The sequence below is a fragment of the Oncorhynchus gorbuscha genome, linkage group LG25, assembly GCF_021184085.1.
Source record: "Oncorhynchus gorbuscha isolate QuinsamMale2020 ecotype Even-year linkage group LG25, OgorEven_v1.0, whole genome shotgun sequence".
NCBI lineage: Eukaryota > Metazoa > Chordata > Actinopteri > Salmoniformes > Salmonidae > Oncorhynchus > Oncorhynchus gorbuscha.
The window spans coordinates 33,527,809-33,553,350 of NC_060197.1; the positions used below are offsets into that span (position 1 = coordinate 33,527,809).

General features: G+C 40.5%; 1 protein-coding gene across 21 annotated transcripts in view; it reads left to right on the forward strand.

Moving 5' to 3' along the window:
• Positions 1-11,024, forward strand: part of LOC124014436 (receptor-type tyrosine-protein phosphatase delta-like) — a 611,657-nt gene extending 600,633 nt beyond the window's left edge. For all 21 annotated transcript variants that reach the window (XM_046329399.1, XM_046329396.1, XM_046329395.1 and 18 more), the window contains 7 exons: positions 2,695-2,980; positions 5,376-5,554; positions 5,667-5,793; positions 6,052-6,177; positions 7,162-7,316; positions 7,859-7,994; positions 9,273-11,024. In XM_046329399.1, coding sequence (XP_046185355.1) covers positions 2,695-2,980; positions 5,376-5,554; positions 5,667-5,793; positions 6,052-6,177; positions 7,162-7,316; positions 7,859-7,994; positions 9,273-9,341 — 1,078 coding nt within the window. In that variant the 3' untranslated portion in view covers positions 9,342-11,024. The remainder of the gene's footprint in view (positions 1-2,694; positions 2,981-5,375; positions 5,555-5,666; positions 5,794-6,051; positions 6,178-7,161; positions 7,317-7,858; positions 7,995-9,272) is intronic.
• Positions 11,025-25,542: the final 14,518 nt, after the last annotated feature.

Sequence of the window (25,542 nt, forward strand, 5' to 3'; positions counted from 1 at the left end):
TGCTTTTTGACACTTCAGATAGAGGTTAAATTGAAATGTAAAATGTAATTAAATAGTGATTAGCTCAGATCAGGTTGGAGAGGACTGTAGGTGGGGGGTGCTCTGTGATTGCAGTGTCTGTAGAAAGCCACAATGCAGACTGCAGACCAGCACGGATTCACAAAACGTACGAAAAATGACAATTCTTCAATAAAGTTTTTGGAAATGTTATTTTTTCCTATGTTTCTTACTAAGAAATTTGACTCTCAAAAATAATGTTGTTGGATTTCTTCTTGGAAATGTTCTTAATTCCAAGATACAGTGCCTTCCGAAAAATATTTACACCCCTTGACCTTTTACACATTTTGTTGTGTTACAAAGTGTAATTAAAATGTATTTAATTGTCATTTGTTGTTAACGATCTACACAAAATACTCCATCAAACTGGAAGAAAATTTGTAAAAAAATCAGATAAAAAATAAATCACTAATAATGTTATCTTGAGTAGATAAGTATTCAACCATCTGAGTCAATACGAGTAAGAATCACCTTTGGCAGCAATTAGTCTTTCTGGGTAAGTCCCTAAGAGATTTGTTCACCTGGATTGTACAACATTTGCACATTATTCTTTGAAAAAATATCTTCAATCTCTGTCAAGTTGGTTGTTGATCATTGTCATTTTCAATCTTGCCATAGATTTTCAAGTTAAAACTGTAGCTAGGCCACCCAGGAACATTCAATGTCGTTTTGTATATTTGGCCTTGTGTTTTAGGTTATTGTCCTGCTGAAAGGTGAATTTGTCTCCCAGTGTCTGTTGGAAAGCAGACTGAACCAGGTTTTCCTCTAGGATGTTGCCTTTTGCTTAGCTCTATTCTGTTTATTTGTATCTTAAAAAGCTCCCTAGTCCTTGCCAATGACGAGCACATGATGCAGCCACATCCATGCTTGAAAATAATAACAGTGGTTCTCAGTGAAGCGTTGTGTTGGATTTGCCCCAAACATAATGCTTTGTATTCAGGACATAAAGTTCATTTCTTTGCCAAATGTTTTGCAGCTTTACTTTCGTGCCTTATTGGAAATGGGATGCATGTTTTGGAATATTTGTATTCTGTACAGGCTTCCTTCGTTTCACTCTGTCATTTAAGTTAGTATTGTGGAGTAACTACAATGTTGTTGATCCATCCTCAGTTTTCTCCTATCACAGCCATTAAACTCTGTCACTGTTTAAAAGTCACCATTGGCCTCATGGTGAAATCCTTGAGCGGTTTCCTTCATCTTTGGCAGCTGAGGTAGGAAGGACGTCTGTATCTTTGTAACTGGCTCTATTGATACAGCATCCAATTTGTAACTTCACCATGATCAACTGGATGTTCAAAGTAGGCTTTGTAATTGTATTTTTTTTTCCACCAATAGGTGCCCTTCTTTGCAAGGCATTGGAAAACCTGCCTGGTCTTTGAATCTGTTTTGGAAGTTCACTGCTCGACTTGGGGACCTTACAGATAATTGTATGCGTCCATGGAACTTATTATGTGACTTGTTTTAAGTCAATTTTTGGTCCTGAACTTATTTAGGCTTGCCATAAGTATACTTATTGACTCAAGACATTTCAGCTTTTAATCTGTAATTCATTTGTAAACATTTCTGAAAACATTATTCCACTCTGACATTATGGGATATTATGTGTATGCCAGTGACACAACAACATGTGGAAAAAGTTAAGGTGTGTGTGAATACTCTAGCTGAACCCTAAACTAATGAAAACAATTGAACATGTTTCATTCACTCACAAACTTCCTTTGAAAGTTTCAGTAGTGATTGTTTTAAACCAAAAAACCATATTTTCAAACTGTCATCTCAGTAAGAAATGTGCGAGCATGATTGCCATTGCTTCGCAATATAGCTATCTAGATCGGTTGCCTAGCGACAATCCTCTAGAAGTTCGTAAGAAGATATTTGAGAAGTTCGTAAGAAAAATGTGAAATCTTAAGATATTGTTGAGGAATTGCACTTATGAACTTCTTTTTTTAAAATTAAGCTTCTTAAGTTTTTGTTTAAGTGTTTTGTGAATCTGGGCATGTCCAGACAACTGCAGCCAAAGCCATTCTCCAACTCCCACTGGTTCTGCAGCACCACATCAGATTTGATTACTCTCAAAGTCAAAATGGTCAGCACTGCAGCAGCCAAGGGGTTGGCAGCGTGGCCAAGGTGTTAGAGTAGCCAGGGAACTTCTCAGCTCCCCACAGCTGACACAGGGCACCTCTCTCAGCATTGAACTGTCACTCGTTATCAACCAATGGAGAGTAGTCATTCTCATCATGGGCTTACACAGCACAACAAAGCTATATTGGTTAGGGTTAGGGGCTATAATAAACAAGAACGTTACAGTAACATCTGGGGGCAGATTTCAGGAATGACCGTCAACATGACTTGTATCAAGTTGCAACTGCAGAGGAAATTGTGACGCTATTGGCCCATTATCTCAATAGAGTTCTTACCTTAAAGGTTATTCAAGTGTCTTGTCAGTCAAGCTGGACAAGCCACTAAAACAGTTAGGTCAAGTCATCTATTGTCAATGCGGCTCAAATCAAGCCAATAGCAAGTCAACCTTGTCAGTTCTGACCATTTCCCTCCCTCTTCGTGTGTATTTGGGGACACAGTGCTGAGGTGTGCAGCACAGAATATTGTCTCTTAAGTGTCGCTTTGTTTTGTCTTTAGTGCCGGGGTGGGCCGCACGGGCTGTTTCATCGTGATCGACGCTATGCTGGAGCGCATCAAGCACGAGAAGACAGTGGACATCTACGGCCACGTGACGCTGATGCGCGCCCAGCGGAACTACATGGTGCAGACGGAGGACCAGTACGTGTTCATCCACGACGCGCTCCAGGAAGCCGTCACATGCGGCACCACTGAAGTGCCCGCCCGAAACCTCTACGCCTACATCCAGAAGCTGACTGGGATTGAGGGCGGAGAGAACGTCACGGGCATGGAGCTGGAGTTCAAGGTGAGTTGGTCTGCGTTGTATTATTGCCATGGATCTTTCATTTATTTTTTAAATTATAATGGGAAAAATCCACACAAAAATTCCATTTATTTTCAAGGGGAATTATTTTAGTACAGTGCATCTAGTTGTAAAAGTAGCTTGTACAGGAGGCTTACATGAGTAAGCATGCAATTATAAAAAATATATTGCAAAAGGAATAGATAAACTGATAAAGGGTGCAATGCTACAGACAAACAGCCAACTTAAAGATATTGGACAGCCTGGATGCTAACCCAAGACCAATGTGCTCCAGCTCATATCCTCCTTTATAGTTCCAAAGTGGCCATGCCGACAAAAGAGGAACTAGCTATATAAAGAAAATAAGAAAAAAAACATTCTAGCAAGCGCCAGTGACTTTTTATGTCCAATTTTGTCGGATCGAAACTTTAATTTATTGTATTTACTGAAAGTCTTCTGACTTTCAGTAAATACAAGAAATTAAAGTGGTTAGATATAGTTTCATGTGAAAACCCCAACCCCTCTCGTTCCAACTAACCCACCGGTCATAGTCAGCCAGTCTGCGGTGTGTTATATGTGCTGTATGTAATGCTTTTTGGCCTTGCTTGGTACGCACCCCTAAGAGATGATCCAGGTTAGATTACCCATGGCCCTGTCCACATCGGCCTTGCTTGGTACGCACCCCTAAGAGATGATCCAGGTTAGATTACTCCCTAAGAGATGATACAGGTTAGATTACCCATGGCCCTGTCCACATCGGGCTTGCTTGGTACGCACCTCTAAGAGATGATACAGGTTAGATTACCCATGGCCCTGTCCACATCGGGCTTGCTTGGTACGCACCCCTAAGAGATGATACAGGTTAGATTACCCATGGCCCTGTCCACATCGGGCTTCTTTGGTACGCACCCCTAAGAGATGATACAGGTTAGATTACCCATGGCCCTGTCCACATCGGGCTTGCTTGGTACGCACCCCTAAGAGATGATACAGGTTAGATTACCCATGGCCCTGTCCACATCGGTCTTGCTTGGTACGCACCCCTAAGAGATGATACAGGTTAGATTACCCATGGCCCTGTCCACATCGGGCTTGCTTGGTACGCACCCCTAAGAGATGATACAGGTTAGATTACCCATGGCCCTGTCCACATCAGGCTTGCTTGGTACGCACCCCTAAGAGATGATACAGGTTAGATTACCCATGGCCCTGTCCACATCGGGCTTGCTTGGTACGCACCCCTAAGAGATGATATAGGTTAGATTACCCATGGCCCTGTCCACATAGGGCTTGCTTGGTACGCACCCCTAAGAGATGATACAAGTTAGATTACCCATGGCCCTGTCCACATCGGGCTTGCTTGGTACGCACCCCTAAGAGATGATATAGGTTAGATTACCCATGGCCCTGTCCACGTCGGGCTTGCTTGGTACGCACCCCTAAGAGATGATACAGGTTAGATTACCCATGGCCCTGTCCACATCGGGCTTGCTTGGTACGCACCCCTAAGAGATGATACAGGTTAGATTACCCATGGCCCTGTCCACATCGGGCTTGCTTGGTACGCACCCCTAGGAGATGATACAGGTTAGATTACCCATGGCCCTGTCCACATCGGGCTTGCTTGGTACGCACCCCTAAGAGATGCTACAGGTTAGATTACCCATGGCCCTGTCCACATTGGGCTTGCTTGGTACGCACCCCTAGGAGATGATACAGGTTAGATTACCCATGGCCCTGTCCACATTGGGCTTGCTGCGGCATGAATTTTTTTGTTTAATCACAACATGCAATTCTTTGCTCCGCACTGCAAATCTGAGGAGCAGCAATAGTTCCCTTGATTCTCCTTTACATACTTAAAGGGCAATTCCACCACTTTTCAACCTCGTTTTCATTATCTCCAGCACAATACCAGTGTCTACATCTGTGAAAACGGCAGATTTATACATTTTATAGAAAAAAATATAAAGTAAAAAAGATATACCCGATGACATCATCAAAAGTTGAAACATTTAAAAACTCATTTGCCTGTTTAGAAAATGTTCTTTAACTTTTAATGCAAACCTTTGATGTCAAAGAGAAGCATTTTTGGGGCCTTTCTTCTTATATTTTTAACCACAGATCATAGAAACGCAGTGTTTTCACATATGTAGACACTGGTTTGGTGCTGGAGATGATGAATATGAGGTGGAAAAGTGTAGCCTTTTCACGTTCAGAATGTTTGGCAGCCGAGAACCCATAATCCTACTAAGTCCTTCCCTCACTTTTGCCAGCATTATATTACACAAGCCCCCTGTTTTTAATGTCACCCTCAAGCCAGACACTAGGAAAATAAAGGAGAGAGCTGCATTAGCCAACAGTCACCTAAAGGCAGTGCTTCTTATCTTCCTCTCTGCAGCGTTTAGCCAACACTAAAGCCCATACCTCGCGATTCATCAGTGCCAATCTCCCCTGCAACAAGTTCAAGAACCGCCTTGTGAACATAATGCCATACGAGTCCACGCGAGTGTGTCTTCAGCCAATCCGAGGGGTGGAAGGCTCCGACTACATCAATGCCAGTTTCATAGATGGATACAGGTGAGGAGAGCTTCTTTCAACATGTTGACCAATGTGGTTGAATTATTGAGACTCCTAGTAGACCACTTCGACCTTGTATTTTGTGATTCTGAATATTTTTATATTGTTTCAGGCAACAGAAAGCCTATATTGCCACGCAAGGGCCGCTAGCGGAGACGACAGAGGACTTCTGGAGGATGCTCTGGGAGCATAACTCCACCATCGTAGTCATGCTAACGAAGCTCCGAGAAATGGGCAGGGTATGTCATGCTAAACTATGTTGTTTCTGTGCACTCTGTTGGCCATGCTAACCAAATGTTGCTAATACTTTAACATGATAACATAACTGACAATACATATAGAAATGAACTATGCGAATATGCAAAATAAATTTAATTCAGACCAACAATGGGCCATCGTAAACAGCACGTACAGCAATACTCTGCTGGAATTTCATTGTACCGTATGAGGTAATCCCACTCATGGGGTTGGTTTCTGTTGTTTTTCCATCGCTGCAGGAAAAATGCCACCAGTATTGGCCAGCAGAGAGGTCGGCCAGATACCAGTACTTTGTGGTGGACCCCATGGCTGAGTACAACATGCCCCAGTACATCCTGAGAGAGTTCAAAGTGACTGACGCCAGGGTAAGTACTATACTGTTGTACACCCGTCTTTTACTGTTCAAACGCTCACTGAGATTTGACAGTGCTATGAAGCGTTCCTGACTTTCTAGTTTTTGTCAAAATATATCAGATTCGTTGTTTATTGTGTGGAGTTTGGTCAAACGCATAAATCTGTCTACTTTGAAGTTTTTGTCTTTGAATAACTCTGTTTCATGATAAAAACTTGGCAGCACCCGCTACCATTTCTTTGAGCCATTTGATTTTAACGGTTCAGATTGAGACTTGGACTGACAGTTGGCCGACTCCTACTGACCGGGGTTTTTAACTGTGCAGTAGTCCTCAAGCCAACATCTGGGACCCACATCTAATAAGTTGTTTATACCGAACTGGAGGTTTTTAAATGAATATATGCAGAAATATATTTGAGGGAATTATGACATGTGTCAAAGGTGTAAAAACAAATACGGAGCATGGCAGCCTTGAGCCGCTGGGACTTAATTCCATCAAAGGCTTACACCGATAAATGGTGCAGGCTTCTCCTTTGTAGTGTGTGTTACACTGGAACCTCAATGGGATTGCTTCCCCTTATCAAAGGGATACAATATCACTTAAGTAATGCACACCCTCAAAGACAGCTTTTCAAGAGCCTGCCAAAGCTCAGGCACATCAAAGGACTTAGCGTCTTTACTATTCATATTTTAATACAGTCAGGTGAAAATTACAGATATCTTTAGTAACAAACACCTGTCTCTGGTGCTTATAACTTTGTGCCTCGCGGCTCCCTGATTCGTTAATGACCGATATTGAGATCTTCAATGGAAAAGCACACAAAAGACAGCGTCATTACTGAGGCATATCGAGATTGTCCGTTTTCTTTTTTTCCTCGACTATCTTCTTATGTGGCCTGTTGGTCAAGTGCTTTGTACAGGTTGTCTTGACTTCATCCTCTTGGCTTGACGTTCCATTCAAGTGAACACACTGTATTCTCTCTCCCTATTTGTCCAGGACGGACAGTCACGGACGGTAAGGCAGTTTCAGTTTACAGACTGGCCCGAGCAAGGAGTGCCAAAATCGGGAGAGGGCTTCATCGATTTCATAGGCCAAGTTCATAAAACAAAAGAACAGTTTGGCCAAGATGGGCCTATATCTGTCCATTGTAGGTAAGGAGTCACATTCAAAACAATATTTTATGGAGTTTTATATAATTTACAAACATTGTATAATGATAAGCAAGTACAATAACAGACCACAACGTTTAATGGTATTTAAAATATTTAGCTCAATTTACAGTGGTGCTTAACTTTGATCTTACCAGAATAAAAGATCAGATTAATGATCTATCCAGACATTAAATTAGCTCCCAGACACCCCACAGCAGTCCTGTGAGATATCATGGCAAGTGGGGAACATTAATATATTAACACTCTAGTGAACAAAGACAAATAATGCAGTTTGTTTATAAATAGTCTAGTCTGTGTTGTTTTGTCTAGACTGTTGTTTTGTCGAGACTGTGTTTTGTCTGGTCATGTGTTGTTTAGTCTGAGCATGTGTTGTTTTGTCTGGTCATGTGGTGTTGTCTGCTCATGTGGTGTTGTCTGGTCATGTGGTGTTTTGTCTGGTGATGTGGTGTTTTGTCTGGTCAGATTGGAGGTTCTCAGACTGTTTATTTTCTGTCTGATTATCTTTTTATTGTTTCTTGCAGTGCTGGTGTAGGTAGGACCGGTGTCTTCATCACCCTCAGCATCGTATTAGAGCGAATGAGGTACGAGGGCGTGGTGGATATCTTCCAGACAGTGAAAATGCTCCGGACACAGAGACCGGCCATGGTGCAGACAGAGGTGAGATACCCTGTTTACCTGTACTTTACACACCTCTTACCTTATACACTAACTATACCAAACACTAGGAACACCTTCCTAATTTTGAGTTGCACCCCCCCCCCCCCCCACACACACACTTTGTACTCAGAACAGCCTCAATTCTTTGGGGCATGGACTCTACAACGTGTTGAAAGTGTTCCAAAGGGATGATGGCACATTTTGACATCAATGCTTCCCATTGTTGTATCAAGTTAGCTGGATGTCCTTTGGGTGGTGGACCATTCTATATAGACACGGGAAACTGTTGAGTGTGAAAATCCCAGCAGCATTGCAGTTCTTCACCCAAACCCCTGCTCCTGGCATCTACTACCATAACCCGTTCAACGGCACTTACATGTTTTGTCTTGGCCATTCGCCCTCTGAATGGCACACATGCAGAATACATATCTCAAGGCTTAAAAATCCTTCTTTAACCTGTCACCCCCCCTTCATTTACGCTGATTGAAGTGGATTTAAGTGACATCAATAAGGGATCATAGCTTTCACCTGGTCAGCCTATGTCATGGAAATAAACAGATGTCATTAATGTTTTGTACACGCAGTGTATACTATTAACTATTAGGCAGGTAACAACCCACAGCTATTTATAAGTAGTACGTCTCAAAAAGATTTACCATGTGTTGGGTTGAGCAAACAACCCACAGCACCACACACTTCAAATTTAAACGGAACACACAGGATTATCCTTGAATTGAAATGACTGCAGTTACCCAGCACAGTGAATTATCTACATAATCTGTGCACTTATCAGGTAGCTACTTCTCTGTTACATGGTGAAGTCAGCAGTCATATTGAGTCAGCAGTCATATTTCCTCTGTGTTTTCAAAGAAAGACTGTGTATACAAATTGATGCTCATGAGATACAGAATTCCACTTGCCGTCTACAAAATATCATTTGAATGGATGACAGACAACTGTTTCCAAGATCTATAGAAAAGATACACAATAGCTTACAAGTGGCTCTCTGAAATTGCTTAAAAGCAGCAATCTTCTACTCTGTGGTGAATTAAGTACATTTTTATTTATCTCATTTCTGAGCAACAGCAAATGTGAACGTGGCAGACGGAGAAAGATAGAATCGTTGAGTCCATGGAAACTAAAGATCATACATATGGAGAGTGACAGAAAAGAAAGACAGCGAGACAGAGAGATAAACAAATGAATAGGACCTGGTTGGAAAATGGTGACAAACATTTTGGACCAATGTCTAATTGTCCTTCTCTCCTTTCTCCTCAGGATCAATACCAGTTCTGTTATAGAGCTGGTTTGGAATACCTTGGAAGCTTTGACCACTATGCAACGTAAGAGTCCCTGTCCCGGAGGAAAAGCAGAAGGCCCTTGGACAACCCCAGCGAGCCTCTCTTCTGAGCCATAATTTCCTGCTTGAGAAAGTACTTCTTAACTCCTAACTAAAGACTCAATTTAGGCCGAGATTCAATCAGATCAAGTGTTAACCGGCGATAGCAGACACCCGCATAGCAGATGTTTTGGCAGTGTTGGAGGTGGAACTGCGTTGGAGCAGTCAAATCGGTGAGCAGCTGCTCTTGTGATCCTTGTCATGAAGTCACACCCACCCCACTCGCATTAGAAGTTCAGAGCGAGAAAGTGTAGGCACATATGGAATTAATTACACTCAAATAGAAAAATCATTAAAGGAAATAATGTTTCTATCATCAAAATGGAGGTGTAGATTTCATCTCACATTCCAGTGTTCCTACTTGTAAAACATGCAGGCCATGGCAATACGCACTTTAGGTGTAATGCCGGGAGCCACCTGTGGATTTGACAGCTCTAACGCAGTTCCACCTCCAACAGCGTCAAAACAACCACTACACGGATGTCGGCTAAAGCGGATCTGATTGAATAGAGCCCTAAGTGTTAGATGTGAGACACAAAAATGTCAAAAAAATCATAAAGATTATTCCTGGAGGACCAAGTGTTTCCCAAAACCCATGGAACTCATCCTGACACGGGAAACCGAGAGGGAATCCTGACTGTTGAAGCATCTTATGGAATTATTTTTTTTCTGTTGCTTCAAGGATTCGTCTTGGGTTTTAAAAAAAAAACTGAAAGAAACACAAACAAAATAATAACACAACGTACTATTACATCGACAAGTAATGCATCATATTACGAACCACAAGAGAGAGAAATGGAGGCACACAGAATGGCTTAAAACTTGATGCACATTGTAAAGAGACATTTCTGTTCCACAATCAAACGACACAGAGACATCTATCCTTTGAAAAAGAAGACACCAGTGCTTGGTCCACTATGAAAAAAATACCCCGTTTCCTGTCGCAACGTTCATCATTTAAAGAATTGGGGGGGAAAGGGGGAATGTTTAAAGATATATGAAACAAATAAAACCTATTGATTTAGTTTTTTAGTACTTTACTATACAGTTGATATGTGCTTTATTTTAAACTGTGTGAAATTTGATTTCCCTTTTTTAACAAAACGTATCACTCGACAAAGTGAATCAAACAAAGTATTTGCGTAATCGTTGACTTTTCTCTTCCGAGTTGTATTTTTTTAAGCTGTAGAGCTGTTCTAATGTATGCACCGTCATGCAGAGAAAAGTCTTTGCTCTTTTACTTTTTCTTGCAAATTTTGGGGGTTTGTTTGTCTCAATATGTGCAGTCCTGTATTCACACTACCAAATGTTGACTTTGCTACAGTTTTTTAAAAGTTTTGTCTTATTTGTCCAATATCGGATACACAATAACTTACTTACACACTCATGCGATAAACTGGGGGCTTTGTGGAATCAACAGGGATGAGCAAAGTATGAAGTTGCTGCTACCGATTATCTTAGTTCTTCCATGTTAGAATGAAGGTAAAGATGAGCACCTGATGGATAAGATACGTGGTATATACATATTTATGGTATATAGAAGATGACAGATATGAATGATATATTCATTATAATATGATCATGACCTATTAACATATGTCTACTGAAATAAAGTACATATATAAAACGAATGGATTGTATATGAAAGCGTCCATAATGAGATGTCTATACTTTGGGGGAAATTAAAAGATTTTTCACTGGAATGCACATCAGTAGGACAAAACGTATTCAGTGCATATTTTCTCGTGCAATAAATAGGTGTATTATGAATCGGGTTCATGTGGATACGTTGTTAGTCATGACATTGTTGTGGTGAGGCATGTAGGTGGGGAAGGTGTCACTCGACGTATCACCAGTGCATTTAGATATGCTCAGAAAGTTTGTAGTTCCATAGCAGGGGGTCGCTTAGACTAGGTCAATGTTCCACACACTAGGACGAGGTACAAAGACGTCACTTTCTTCTTGAGGTGTTAAAACGCTCAACAGCGTAACATGTTTTCATTTTGCATTTAGAGTGCCTTATATTTCTGTCTGTTTTTTTATGACGTTCATTTAACACATTATTGTCATATTTGAGTAGTCCATGCATATAGTTCATATAACTGTATATTTAATTTCTATCTTAAGTATTCATTTGTTACATAATATGAAATTATATATGCAAATACGTACATGGCAAGGCTTTCTATTTTCAGTCCTTCTTGTGGCTCAGTGAAAATAATTGTTAGAAAAATAGTGGAGCATTCTATGGGAAGGAGACCAATGTTCCCCCCCCCCCCCCCCCATTCGCATTGTCCTTTTGTTCTCATTTCAAGTTCTTAAATCTATAAAAAGATCCAGCACTTAATTGGGATAGATGTATATTCAAAGAGAGGCAACCAGTCCATGTGCATTTTAAACAAACTAGGACTATTAAGAATGTTAGGAAAATTAAGGGAGTCAAAGCCAAATGCCTGTTGTCGACAAAGACATGCATCATGGGACAATTAGCGGAGTCCATGAGCTCTTACTGACCTTAACAGTGAAAAGCATTTTCTCTATTTCCAATGAGTCAAACGGACACCAGCAAATGGACACAGTGTATAGTATATAGACGCTCAGCCAAAGGATCCCTTCACATATACTAGGCCTCAGCCTGGAAAGTATTAGACTGATACATGTATTTGCAATTGTAAACAGTTGCAGAAATATACAAACTGTTGGAACAGTTAGTTACAAATCTGACAGTACTTAATTGTGTTTTACTGCTAGTGCGGAAGATGTACAGTACCAGTCGGAGTTTGGACACACCGACTCATTCAAGGTTTTTCTTTATTTGTATTATTTTCCACATTGTAGAATAATAGTGAAGACATCAACACTATGAAATAACACATATGGAATCATGTAGTATCCCAAAAATTGTTAAACAAATCAAAATATATTTTAGATTATTCAAAGTAGCCACCCTTTGCCTTGATGACAGCTTTGCACACGCTTGACATTCTCTCAACCAGCTTCACCTGGAATGCATTTCCAAAAGTCTTGAAGAAGTTCCCATATATGCTGAGCACTTGTTGGCTGCTTTTCCTTCACTCTGCGGTCTGGTGTGTTGGGTCATTGTCCTGTTAAAAAAAATAATTATAGTCCTACTAAGCTCAAACCAGATGAGATGGTGTATCTCTACAGAATGCTGTGGTAGCCATGCTGGTTAAGTGTGCCTTGAATTCTAAATAAATCACAGACAGTGTCACCAACAAAGCAGCCCCACACCATCACACCTCCTCCTCCATGCTTCACGGTGGGACCAACACATGTGGACATCATCCGTTCACCTATTCTGTGTCTCACAAAGACACAGCTGTTGGAACTAGAAATATAACATTTGGACTCATCAGACCAAAGGACAGATTTCCACCGGTCTAATGTTCATTGCTTATGATTCTTGGTGCAAGCAAGTCTCTTCTTCTAGTTGGTGTCCTTTAGTGGTGGTTTCTTTGCAGCAATTCGAACATGAAGGCCTGATCCACACAGGCTCCTCTGAATAGTTGATATTGAGATGTGTCTGTTTCTTGACCTCTGTGAAGCATTTATTTGGGCAGCAATTTCTGTGGCTGGTAACTCTAATGAATGTATCCTCTGCAGCAGAGGTAACTCTGGGTCTTCCTTTCTTGTGGTGGTAGAGATAGTTTCATCATAGTGCTTGATGGTTTTTGCCACTGCACTTGAAGAAACTTCAAAGTTCTTGAAATGTTTTCTCTTTGCATATTTGAGCTGTTCATGCCATAATATGGACTTGGTCTTTTACCATATAGGGCTATCTTCTGTATGCCACCTCTACCTTGTCACAACACAACTGATTGGCTCAAACACATTAAGAATGAAAGAAATTCCACAAATGAACTTTTAACAAGGTACACCTGTTAATTGAAATGCATTCCAGGTGACTACCTCATGAAGCTGGTTGAGAGAATGCCAAAGTGTGCAAAGCTGTCATAAAAGCAAGGAGTGGCTACTTTAAAGAGTTTATTTAACACTTTTTTTGGTTACTAGATGAGTCCATATGTGTTATTTCATAGATTTGATGTCTTCAATATTTTTTCCAAAATGTAGAAAATAGTAAGAATATAGAAAAACCCTGGAATGAGTTGGTGAATCCAAAATGTTTATTACGTTTTTTGGGTTGAGGACACAACATATCATTTTAACCCCACGTTTATTTGACCCTCATGCTCTTTGATGGCTTTGTGGATGTGCATTCCAGGTGCTTTCTTTCCCTTTTTATTTCAAGCAGCTAAATTGTTTAGTTTTTTAAAAATGTTAATTAGGTGCTTTTTTTCAACTCTTGTCATAACCGTATAAAAGTGCTATTATTATTTAACCTCGATGCCATATTTTATGTACTTAGTTCAGGAGTTTGTGCACATTAACTGATCCACAACTTTCATTTTGCTTTCCCATCTTGATTTTTTAATTTCAATTATGCATGGTGAAACATTGCAGAATGGCTGCAGCCGGCCTAATAGGAAGAATTGCACTTTCTTTATCTTTGTACTATGCACTGCCCTATTGATTCTGAACCCAATAATATATTACTTGAACCCATCTGTAAGAATCTCCTTCAACGTTCACTTTGTGTGTATGTAAATAACACATAAAAAGGATCGACTTTGAAAAAGACAAAAAAAAAAAAGTTTGTGGCAAAAAAAGCATCAGTGATTATTCCAGAAGACAACTTTCAGAAATTTGTCCCAACCATCTGTTATTAACTAACGTGGCTTCGCCATTCAAGCTTGGAGTGTCATTACAGAAATAAACGTTGTGTTCTCTTTGCTCTCTCTATCTATCTCTCGTCTGGATGCATAGACTGAAATTAATTCATGAAATTGTAAAAAAAAAAGGCTTGTTAAAAAGAATCATACAATTACCTCTTATTAGTTGTAAGTGTAAACCGTTTTTTTTTCTGAATGAAAGAAGTGCTTTTTATTTTCTTAATTAGGTTACATTGGTGGCGAAAGAAGTCTGTATGAAAATCAGTTCTTTGCTGACACAAGTTCCATTTGTTATAAATGAATTCTATTAAAAAAGTCAGTGTTATGCACCATGGTCTTGTTTTTTTCCTTCTATCGCACATTGACTTTGAAAGACTAATGAAAGACATTTTACCTGTCAGTGTCACATATTATATCCAGAGTTTTCCTCTCAAAAGAAAAAGGGGCCTCATCATGCCATCATTTTTATTGTGCAGTTAACTCTGTCAGTGACACATTAGCTGAAACCTGGGTTTCAATTGTACATCTACCCATGACCACCATTGGAAATTGGAAGGAACAAGGGAGACAATTGAAATTGTAATCCAATACACACTATACAAAGCTTGTGATGGCCAGGTTTCATAAGTTGCAATAGCATTTAATTTCAGCTGATGACTTGCCTGTTTGGTTAGAAATATATATAGGGAAGTAGTTAGACCATGGCTGGACAGTCCATTTCCACCATGCTATCCCAATCGAGAGGGGTGGCGGTAGCTGGAGCAGATGCACTGAGTTGATTAACAAGGAGTGATCTTCCCTTTCCCCTCCCCTTTTTGCGTTACAAAGTGTAATGAATTCACACACCAGAACAATTGGAGGACACATGCACCTCTAACGAATCAGTGTGGCGTCAGTAAAAACAACCTCTCACTCAACGTGAACAAAACAAAAGAGATGATTGTGGACTTCAGGAAACAGCAGAGGGCGCATCCCCCTATCCACGTCGTTGGGACAGCAGTGGAGAAGGTGGAAAGATTTAAGTTCCCCGGCATACACATCACGGACAAACTTAAATGGTCCACCCACACAGACAGCTTGGTGAAGAAGGCGCAATAGCGCCTCTTCAACCTAAGGAGGCTTAAGAAATGTGTCTTGTCACCGAAAACCCTCACAAACTTTTACAGATGCACAATCGAGAGAGTCCTGTTGGGCTGTATCACCGCCTGGTATGGCAATTGCACTGCCCACAACGGCAAGGCTCTCCAGAGGGTGGTGCGATCTGCACAACGCATCACCGGGGGCAAACTACCTGCCCTCCGGGACACCTACAGCACCCGATGTCACAGGCCAAAAAGATCATCAAGGACAACAACCACCCGAGCCACTGCCCGCTACCATCCAGAAGGTGAGGTCAGGACAGGTGCATTACATCTGGGACCGACAGACTGAAAAGCAGCTTCTATCTCATCAGACTGTTAACAGGCATCACTAACACAGAGAGGCTGCTGCCTACATACAGACTTGAAATCACTGGCCACTTCAATAAATGGATCACCAGTCACTAATAATGCCACTTTAATCATGTTTACATATCTTGCATCACTCATCTCATATGTATATACTGTATTTTATTCCATCTATCGCATCTTGCCTATGCCACTCTGTAATTGCTCATCCATATATTTATATGTATATATTCTTATTCCATTCCTTTACTAAGATTTGTGTGTATTTGGTAGTTGTGGAATTGTTAGATTACTTGTTTGATGTTGCTGCACTGTCGGAACTAGAAGCACAAGCATTTCGCTACACTTGCAATAACATTTGCTAACCATGCGTATGTGACCAATAACATTTGATTTGAATGTTTTCGGACCACCATAATACTATAGATGAAGAAGATTGACTGGTTATTGCTGATCGAGAAGCCTCCCCGACCCCGCAGGGCTTTCCCACATGTAAGTGAATCCTTTTCATTTGGTATGCCTTTCTATTTTCCTTTTGTATGCTATTACTTTGTCACCATCTGAACATCAATGACCCTGGACCCTTCACACTGGGCACAGACATCAATTCAACGTCTATTCCACGTTGGTTCAAAGTAATTTAATTGAAATGACATGGAGACAACGCTAAATCAACAAGTGTGTGCCCAGTGGGTGGTGAGTATGCTGTTTCCCCGAGGGACATACACACAACACCCACTGTGCCTCAGACTTCACTTGTTTTTTAATATAAAGTTGGCTGCTTTGATGTTTCAGAAGCACCGTCTGGTAAATAGGCCTAACGTGTTACAATCTTACAGCAAAGAAGCAGAATGGCACGAGAAGAAACTATTTCCAAATTCTGAAGTTCTATTTGAGAATTCACTTCAGCTAATGATTCTCTACAGTGAGGGATTGATTTCTGTGATTTTTTTTATGATCATCAAATTGCTTTACGTTGATTGGAGGGAAACTTACCTCAGCCACTATCCATGATTAGCACCCATCTGGGTGATATTGCGACACTGCATTAGTTGTGGTTACTCCCTCCATTTAAGGTACAGTGGTTCCTCCTTTAAAAGTCCCTACCGGCCAAGCCCTCCCTAACCCAGACGACGCTAGGCCAAGTGTGCGTCGCCCCAAGGACCTCTCGGTCGCAGCCGGTTACGACGGAGTCTAGGTTAACGGTCGTCGTCGGTGGAAGAAGAAGAGGACCAAGGTGCAGCGTGGTATGTGTCCATATCTTTTAATAAAGAACTTGAACACTGAACAAAAACAATAAACCGACAACCGAAAACAGTTCTGGCTGGTGCAGACACACAACAGAAAACAGAAAATAATCACCCACGAAACACAATAGAAAACAGACTACCTAAATATGGTTCTCAATCAGGGACAACGATTGACAGCTGCCTCTGATTGAGAACCATACCAGGCCAAACACAGAAATAGCAAATCATAGAAAAACTAACATAGACAACCCACCCAACTCACGCCCTGACCATACTAAAACAAAGACATAACAAAAGAAATCATGGCCGGAACGTGACAATTGCTTGCTATTTCATTGGTGCTCTTCACTTCATTGTAAAGGAATGAAAACAAAACAGAGTTAAATAATTAAATGATCAAATAACAATTACAAATCTGATAACACACCACAAAACATAGCTGCGAGGTCACAATGGAAACAGCCATGTAGGGTTCTCTCAGCTACTGGTAAGATTATGACGAGTTGAATCAGAAAATCGTCTTGCCACCAGATAAGAAAATGTCATTCAACTCTGTAGATAATGAAAACTGTCAAGGCTGACTTGGGTGCCAAGGTAAATTATTATCTGGGTTGCAATAAAAAATGCATTGTGATTTCCAATATGAGCTTCACTGATGTTACATTGGATGTAATAGTTACCATATTTCAATAGTTACATGATTAGTGATAGTATACGATGTGTCTCGCACAAGGCTGCTCAATTTCAAGGACTCTTAAAAGCCGTGTTACACTTTAAAACCACCCAAACAAAAATGATCAGCATACTGTCATCAGCTATCAATGATAGTCTTTGTTGTCAAAATTATGTTTTTCAAAAGTGTGGACACTGCCAACCAATGACCACAGCAATAGAGAGCATTTGCTGCAGGGATTGATGCCTACTGGCAACCTGATATCATAGGTTAGAATTAACATAGTAAATACAAATCAGACACTCAAATTAGTATGATATATTATGATTGGTATGGTTACATAAGAAAGATGGTTACTTAAGGCAAAATCAAAAGCAGGGTGGTTGGTTGGGAGTATAACTCGAACACCTAGCAACCCAAAGGTTGTGAATTTGAAACTCACAATGGGCAACTTTAATATTTTAGCTAAATAGCAAGTTTTCAAGGACTTACTACTTTTTAGCTAATTGGTAACTGATTAGGATGTTAGCTAACCCTTCCCCCTAACTGTTTAGCTATCCCTTCCCCTAGCCCTTTAACCTAACTCAAAACTTAACCCTAACATTAACCTTATACATATAGTACATTTTTTACATTCGTAACATATTGTACATTTTTCAATTTTGTCACATATAATGCGGTACATGTCATACAAAATGGGTGATGGACATCCAGAAATTAATACCTATAATCCAAAACGTAACATATGATACTAAATGAAGACTCTCAGATTTACATACGGAATAACACGAAAGGCATTTAGACCAGGCTGTTACTAGGGGTTGGTGGAGGACCTTTCTTCAAGACAGGACATCTCTTGTCTGACCCTGCATCGAAATTTCGAGCCATTTTTCCATAACCGGTTTCTGCTGGGAATTGCATACATGAGTTTCAGACAGAAACACGGGCCACTCCATGTCAGTGCTCATCAGTACAGTCATGAATAATACTTTTCATTGCGTTATAGCTACTACTGTAAGATTCATGTGTCCCAGACTTTTATAACTACCAACAATTCCCAATCCCTTGTCCCCAGGCAATTCCGCTACGCACACTACAGGAAGATAGAACGCTATATGCCCAGAGGACTAAGACAGCACATCAGGAAACCTATGCCAACCTGTGTTGTCTGCTATCCACCAACAGTTCCCTGTCTCTTGAAGAATTACAGAGTGTTCCAGTGGCCCAATTTGGATGATCATTGACAATAAAAAAGGTTTTAATTAAATAACTCTGTTTTGTAATCTAACAACAAAAGTAATGACAGTGTCACTTTTCAGAGTCTGCGAGAGCCTGCTATGTAATTGCTATGGTAAAAATAAAACAGCACTCTATACATATCAGAGCTTAAAATGAAATCATTTTAATGAACATTGACATTCCTTTGTGTAATATGAATAGAATCATGCCCAGACACAAGATAGAGGTGGTTGTTCATCTAGAAGACGTATTATACACGTTCACAGTGGTTGTACAGCAACTGATCTCCATAATGTGTAGTACCAATGGTTTACCATGAGGTGTCGTATTACTGATACTGTCGTAAACAATACATGTCAGTCATGTCAGTGTTGTGCCCAGAACATTACAATTACATTTTTTAAATTTATGAATATCACCTATCAAACTAGTGTTACCGACTAATGTTGTTTCGAAAGTTAAATCATTAAGGCTGGTCTGAATGGATCACTTCATCACATCCCTTCCCAGCTCACTTATTAGAATAGCAGGCATGTATAGTATATGGTAGTGGTTTTAATGATACCTGCATAAATAGCAGGTATTTATATGGTAGTATATATAATGTTACCTCATTAGTATAGCAGGTATTTACATGGTAGCTGTTATATTACTGTATCAGCATAGCATGTATTTACAGTGCCTTGCGAAAGTATTCGGCCCCCTTGAACTTTGCGACCTTTTGCCACATTTCAGGCTTCAAACATAAAGATATAAAACTGTATTTTTTGTGAAGAATCAACAACAAGTGGGACACAATCATGAAGTGGAACGACATTTATTGGATATTTCAAACTTTTTTAACAAATCAAAAACTGAAAAATTGGGCGTGCAAAATTATTCAGCCCCCTTAAGTTAATACTTTGTAGCGCCACCTTTTGCTGCGATTACAGCTGTAAGTCGCTTGTGGTATATCTCTATCAGTTTTGCACATCGAGAGACTGAATTCTTTTCCCATTCCTCCTTGCAAAACAGCTCGAGCTCAGTGAGGTTGGATGGAGAGCATTTGTGAACAGCAGTTTTCAGTTCTTTCCACAGATTCTCGATTGGATTCAGCATCAACATAACCTGAGAGGCAGCTCAGCAAGGGAGAAGCCACTGCTTCAAAACCGCCATAAAAAAAGTCAGACTATGGTTTTGTAACTGCACATGGGGACAAAGATCGTACTTTTTGGAGAAATGTCCTCTGGTCTGATGAAACAAAAATAGAACTGTTTGGCCATAATGACCATCGTTATGTTTAGAGTAAAAAGGGGGAGGCTTGCAAACCGAAGAACACCATCTCAATTGTGAAGCACGGGGGTGGCAGCATCATGTTGTGGGGGTGCTTTGCTGCAGGAGGGACTGGTGCACTTCACAAAATAGATAGCATCATGAGGGGGGGAAATGATGTGGATATATTGAAGCAACATCTCAAGACATTGGTCAGGAAGTTAAAGCTTGGTCGCAAATGGGTCTTCCAAATGGACAATGACCCCAAGCATACTTCCAACGCTGTGGCAAAATGGCTTAAGGACAACAAATTCAAGGTATTGGAGTTGCCATCACAAACATCACAAAGCCCTGACCTCAATCCTCTGACTCAGTTACAGCAGCTCTGTCAGGAGGAATGGGCCAAAATTCACCCAACTTATTGTGGGAAGCTTGTGGAATGCTACCCAAAACGTTTGGCCCAAGTTAAACAATTTAATGGCAATGCTACCAAATACTAATTGAGTGTATGTAAACTTCTGACCCACTGGGAATGTGATGAAAGAAATAAAAGCTGAAATAAATCATTCTCTCTGCTATTATTCTGACATTTCACATTCTTAAAATAAAGTGTTGATCCTAACTGACCTAAGACAGGGAATTTTTACTATGCTTAAATGTCAGGAATTGTGAATAACTGAGTTTAAATGTATTTGGCTGAGGTGTATGTAAACTTCTGACTTCTGTATTATCTAGAGAGTGCTAACACGTGGCCAATCACTGCCATTAGTAACTGAGCTTGCATTAATGCAGTTTGTGCATAATACAATTCCACATTGAGAAATACCTGATGGAGGGTGTAGAGTCCTCAGGTTACACTGTTTCAGGTCCAGGTAGCACTGTGTTCTACACTGTCATGTTGCTGGTGCTGAAACTTCTGCAGCCTCAAATTCAACCTCATCTTCACCATCAACTGGTGCTGAGACAGGCACACCAGGCTCAGGTCTGTGCACCTCTCTTAGGGCCTTCAGAAATATAACTTAATGGCGGGGATCACGTGACCAATGGGAGTTATGGTCGATTGTCACTAGAGCACTGCAAACCCAATACCTCTTTTTCATATTTATTACATTATTTTGATAAGAAACATTTCAACAACAAACCCAAGACTGACTAACAATGCCGACTACTCAAGAAGGCAAGTAAAACAGCGCTTCTTTGACTTCTTCCCTTAAAGTTAAGTGTCAGAAGACAGCCTTCAGGACTGAAACTGAGGCCTTCATAGCTGGCGTGATTTCTGAGGTGTTAGCCAATCAACAGAACTCTCTCAAGGATATACTGTGTTAGCTGAGGCGGTGGAACCACTCAACAGAAAACATCAATATACTTTAGCGGCTGTTGAAGCTCTTACAATCAACGTTGAGAGAAGGATGAAAGTGATTGACAATCTGTCTACTAAAGTGGACAATCTGAAAGGTGAAAATAAGTAAAGTCAATGACTGTTCTTCACAACTGGAGAAGATGGCTGAAATGGAGGACTGTTCACATCGCTCAAATGTAAGATTCATTTATTTGAAAGAAGGAGATGAGACTGATGATCCCATCGAATTCCTACAGAGAATGATTCCTAAATGGATCCCATCCATATCTCATAAGTTTGTTTTAGAAAGTGCCCATCGCATCTACTCTGGACCTGGGACTAGCAATGCTTCAGACAGACCGAGGACGCTGATATTCAAGATCCTCCGGTACAACGACAGCCAAGCCATTCTACAAGGAGACAGAGCAGCAGAGCTCATTCACCATGCTCTTAGGGTACTTCGGGTTTTTTCCCTGACCACAGCACGCACGTCTTCCAATGCCGCAAAGTCTTCAACGAGGTCCTGAACAAACTCAGCCTTTGGGGGATCCAGTCATTCCTCGTCTATCCAGCAACGCTCCAGGCCACACACAGGGGAGAGCGCCTGTCATTCACCCCAGCACAAGACACCGAGGAGTTTGTGGCATCACTTGGAGAGGACAACCATGAGCACCACAGTGGAGCTAGTTAGTTCTCTATGTTTGTGCTATGTTAAGGCGTAATCGTTCAGTCGATTGAGCAGTTCTTCCCATTCTCTTATCTCCATTGTGTCAGTTAATGCATGATATTTAGGAAATGGAGTGAGTCATTCAGCGGTATTGGTAGGGTTTTAGTGACAGACACTGCTGCGTTCAGTCACAGGTCTAACATTGAGTGGAGAGGGCAGACTGTTGTCTCCTAACCTGTCAGGGAGGGGAGGGAATCTTTGTTTCAACTGTTTTGATACATTTGGCAGGGTTATTGGGGTGGAATGGCAATCTGAAGGGTTTTGTAATGTTATACATCATTTAATCCAACAATGGATATGTTTACTATTTTTTTCTAGAATATCTGGCAAAGATTTTCTCCCTTCTGTAACCAGAAGTCTGTTCAATTTATCGGATTATAAGCTTATTATTGGAACTGACATGAGTGTCATTATTGATTCTATGATAGATGGATCTGGACTTTCTCATAGCTCATCTCAAGTGAATGCTTCCCTGGCACTTAAACAATTTCTGAAAGATCTTCATCCTAATGTCTCCTTTAGATTTCATAATCCGACAACTAAGGACTATACATGGTTTTCTGCTAGATTTAAGACTTTCTTGAGAATTGACTATCTACTGATATTACAGGGAAGATGGAATTTATAAAAACATTACCGGCCATTCTATCTGATCATAATCCCATTCTTTGTCAATTTCAAATCTTCCCATTGAAAAAGAGGTTTAGTAATACTTTACTACACAACTCTGACTTCATCATACAGTTTAGATCCAATTTAAAATATTTTTGGGAAATAAATTACCACTCGGTGGAGGACTCAAATACGGTATGGTTCACTGTAAAATGTTTCATAAGAGAAAACTAGACATTTTTCCTATAATTGACAGGAATTGGAAAATCATTTTTAAATGCTGTGAGACTCCCTTTAAAAAAAATAACTATTCAACAGAGAGAGAAATTGAGCTTAAAACAAGTAGACTGGAACTTAATGACATGTTGCGACGTAGAGCAAAATTCATTATGCAGAGGGTGCGACAAATATACTATTTTCAAGGGAGTAGACCTAGCCACTTACTGGCACTGCAGCTTAAACATACTGAAACAAGATCCTCAATATAGCTGATCAGATCTCCTTCTAAGGGACTGATATCTGATTCTACAGAAATAAATACACATTTTAGAGCATATTATTTAGATGTATGCAGTTCCTCACATAGCTTTGATACTTCTGCTTGACGGCAGTTCCTGGAGAACGGTACATTGCCCAAATTCTCAACGATGTCAACGACGTCATGCTCTTAAAATTAAGTTGAACAAAAACCCAACACGTAAAGTGTTGTATCCATGTCTCATGAGCTGAAATAAAATATCCAAGACATTTTCCATAGGTACAGAAAGCTTATTTCTCTCAAATTGTATGCACAAATTTCTTTACATCCCTGTTAGTGGACATTATTGCGGTCAGCCTATTGCAGGAGGATGGATTATCTTGGCAAAGGAGAAATGCTCACTCTCTTGGGTTTCAGTTTAAGATCCCCCTCTGTATCACCCTCTATTTGCTCTTGTGGCTGAATGGCAGCAAGTCCCCGCAGCAATGTTCCATCATCTGTTACTACAGCACAGGGGAGACCAACACCATATTAATGCCCATCATTTTGGAATGAGATTTTCGAAGAGCAGGTGTCAACATACTTTTGGTCATGTAGTGTATTTAGTATGGTTTTTCCAGTCCTTCAATGGAATGCTAGAAGCTTGATTGCTAACAGGCACACATTTAAGAAATGTGCATATGACATGGATGTAGTAACAGATGAAGGCATGGTTCAAACCTTAATTGGAGTTAGTGATTCTGGGATTTAGTTTGGCGATAGAGTGGGGGTTGTGCTACATTTTTTAAAGAGGGGATGGCGTCCAGAGTATTGGAATGTGTGGGGATAGAAATATGGAGGAATAGAGGTAACATTGTAATAGTTATTTTTTTTATAACCCTACAAACCTCTTATGTTAGCACAATTAGAAGGGATTGATAGGAAGGTATTATGTGGTGGTGATTTTAATGCCCGTAATGAAATCTGGGGAAGTACGCATGAAGATAACAACGGGAGTATCGTTGAATAATTCATGGATAACAGGGGATTACTATGTATTAATGATGGGCGCGGAACAAGAATCAATGTTGTGAGGGGTACAGAGTCATTCTTGAACTTGACAATGGTTTCTGCGGTGATGGCAGGGAGGTGTGAATTGGAAGCGATAAGAGAAACCACGGTAGGGAGTAATCATTTTCCAGTTCGATATAAGGTCAATGTGGATGTGTGTATGCAGAGTAGAGTCAATGACATGAGGTTGTGATTTAAGAAAGCTAACCGGAAGTACATGTGTGAGCGGGTGGGACAAAAGTTACCAATGCAGAGATCTGTGGATGAGTGCCATGAGAAAGTAATGTCTGTAATGATAAGTTCATTCAAGTTCATTAGAGTTAACTGCACCTCAGATTGCAGCCAACATAAATGTTTCACAGAGGTCAAGTAACAAACACATTTCACATTTCAACGTTTCAGAGAAAACTGAGTGATTCAGGCCTTCATGGTCGAATTGCTGCAAAACAGCTACTTAAGGACACCAATGATAAGAAGAGACTTGCTTGGGCCAAGAAACACGAGAAATTGACATTAGACGGGTGGAAATCTATCCTATAGTTTCAACCGCCATGTTTTTGTGAGACACCGAGTAGGTGAACTAATGATTTCCGCATGTGTGGTTCCCACCATGAAGCATGGAAGAGGAAGTGTGGTGGTTTGGGGGTGCTTTGCTGTTGACACTGTCTGTGATTTACTTAGCATTCAAGGCACACTTAATCAGCATGGCTACCACAGCATTCTGCAGAGATACGCAATCCCATCTGGTTTGTGCTTAGTTAGACTATCATTTGTATTTCAACAGGACAATGACCCAAAACACTGTGTAAGGCTGTGTAAGGGCTATTTGACCAAGAAGGAGAGTGATGGTGCTGCGTTAGATGACCTGGCCTCTACAATCACCCCACCACAACCCAATGGAGATGGTTTGGGATAATTTGGACTGCAAAGTGAAGGAAAAGCAGCCAACAAGTGCTCAGCATATGTGGGAACTCATTCAAGACTGTTGGAAAAGGATTCCTGAGGAAGCTAGTTGAGAGAATGCCAAGAGTGTGCAGAACTGTCATCAAGGCAAAGGGTGGCTACTTTAAGAATCTTAAATATAAAATATATTTTGGTTTGTGTTGTATAGCACACTGTATTACAACTAATATAAGGACAAGACATGAGTAGAAATGAATGTGGGCATTGTTTAATGCGTTTCACAGGAAGAACATTCCAAGCATTTTGACGTAGGGAAACAAGGGGGGTTACAGGTACCCTAAAGGGACAAAACTAGAATATCAATACACAACGTTTTGTTGAGCACTTTTTTGGTTACTTCATGATTCCATTCATCATTTTGATATTTT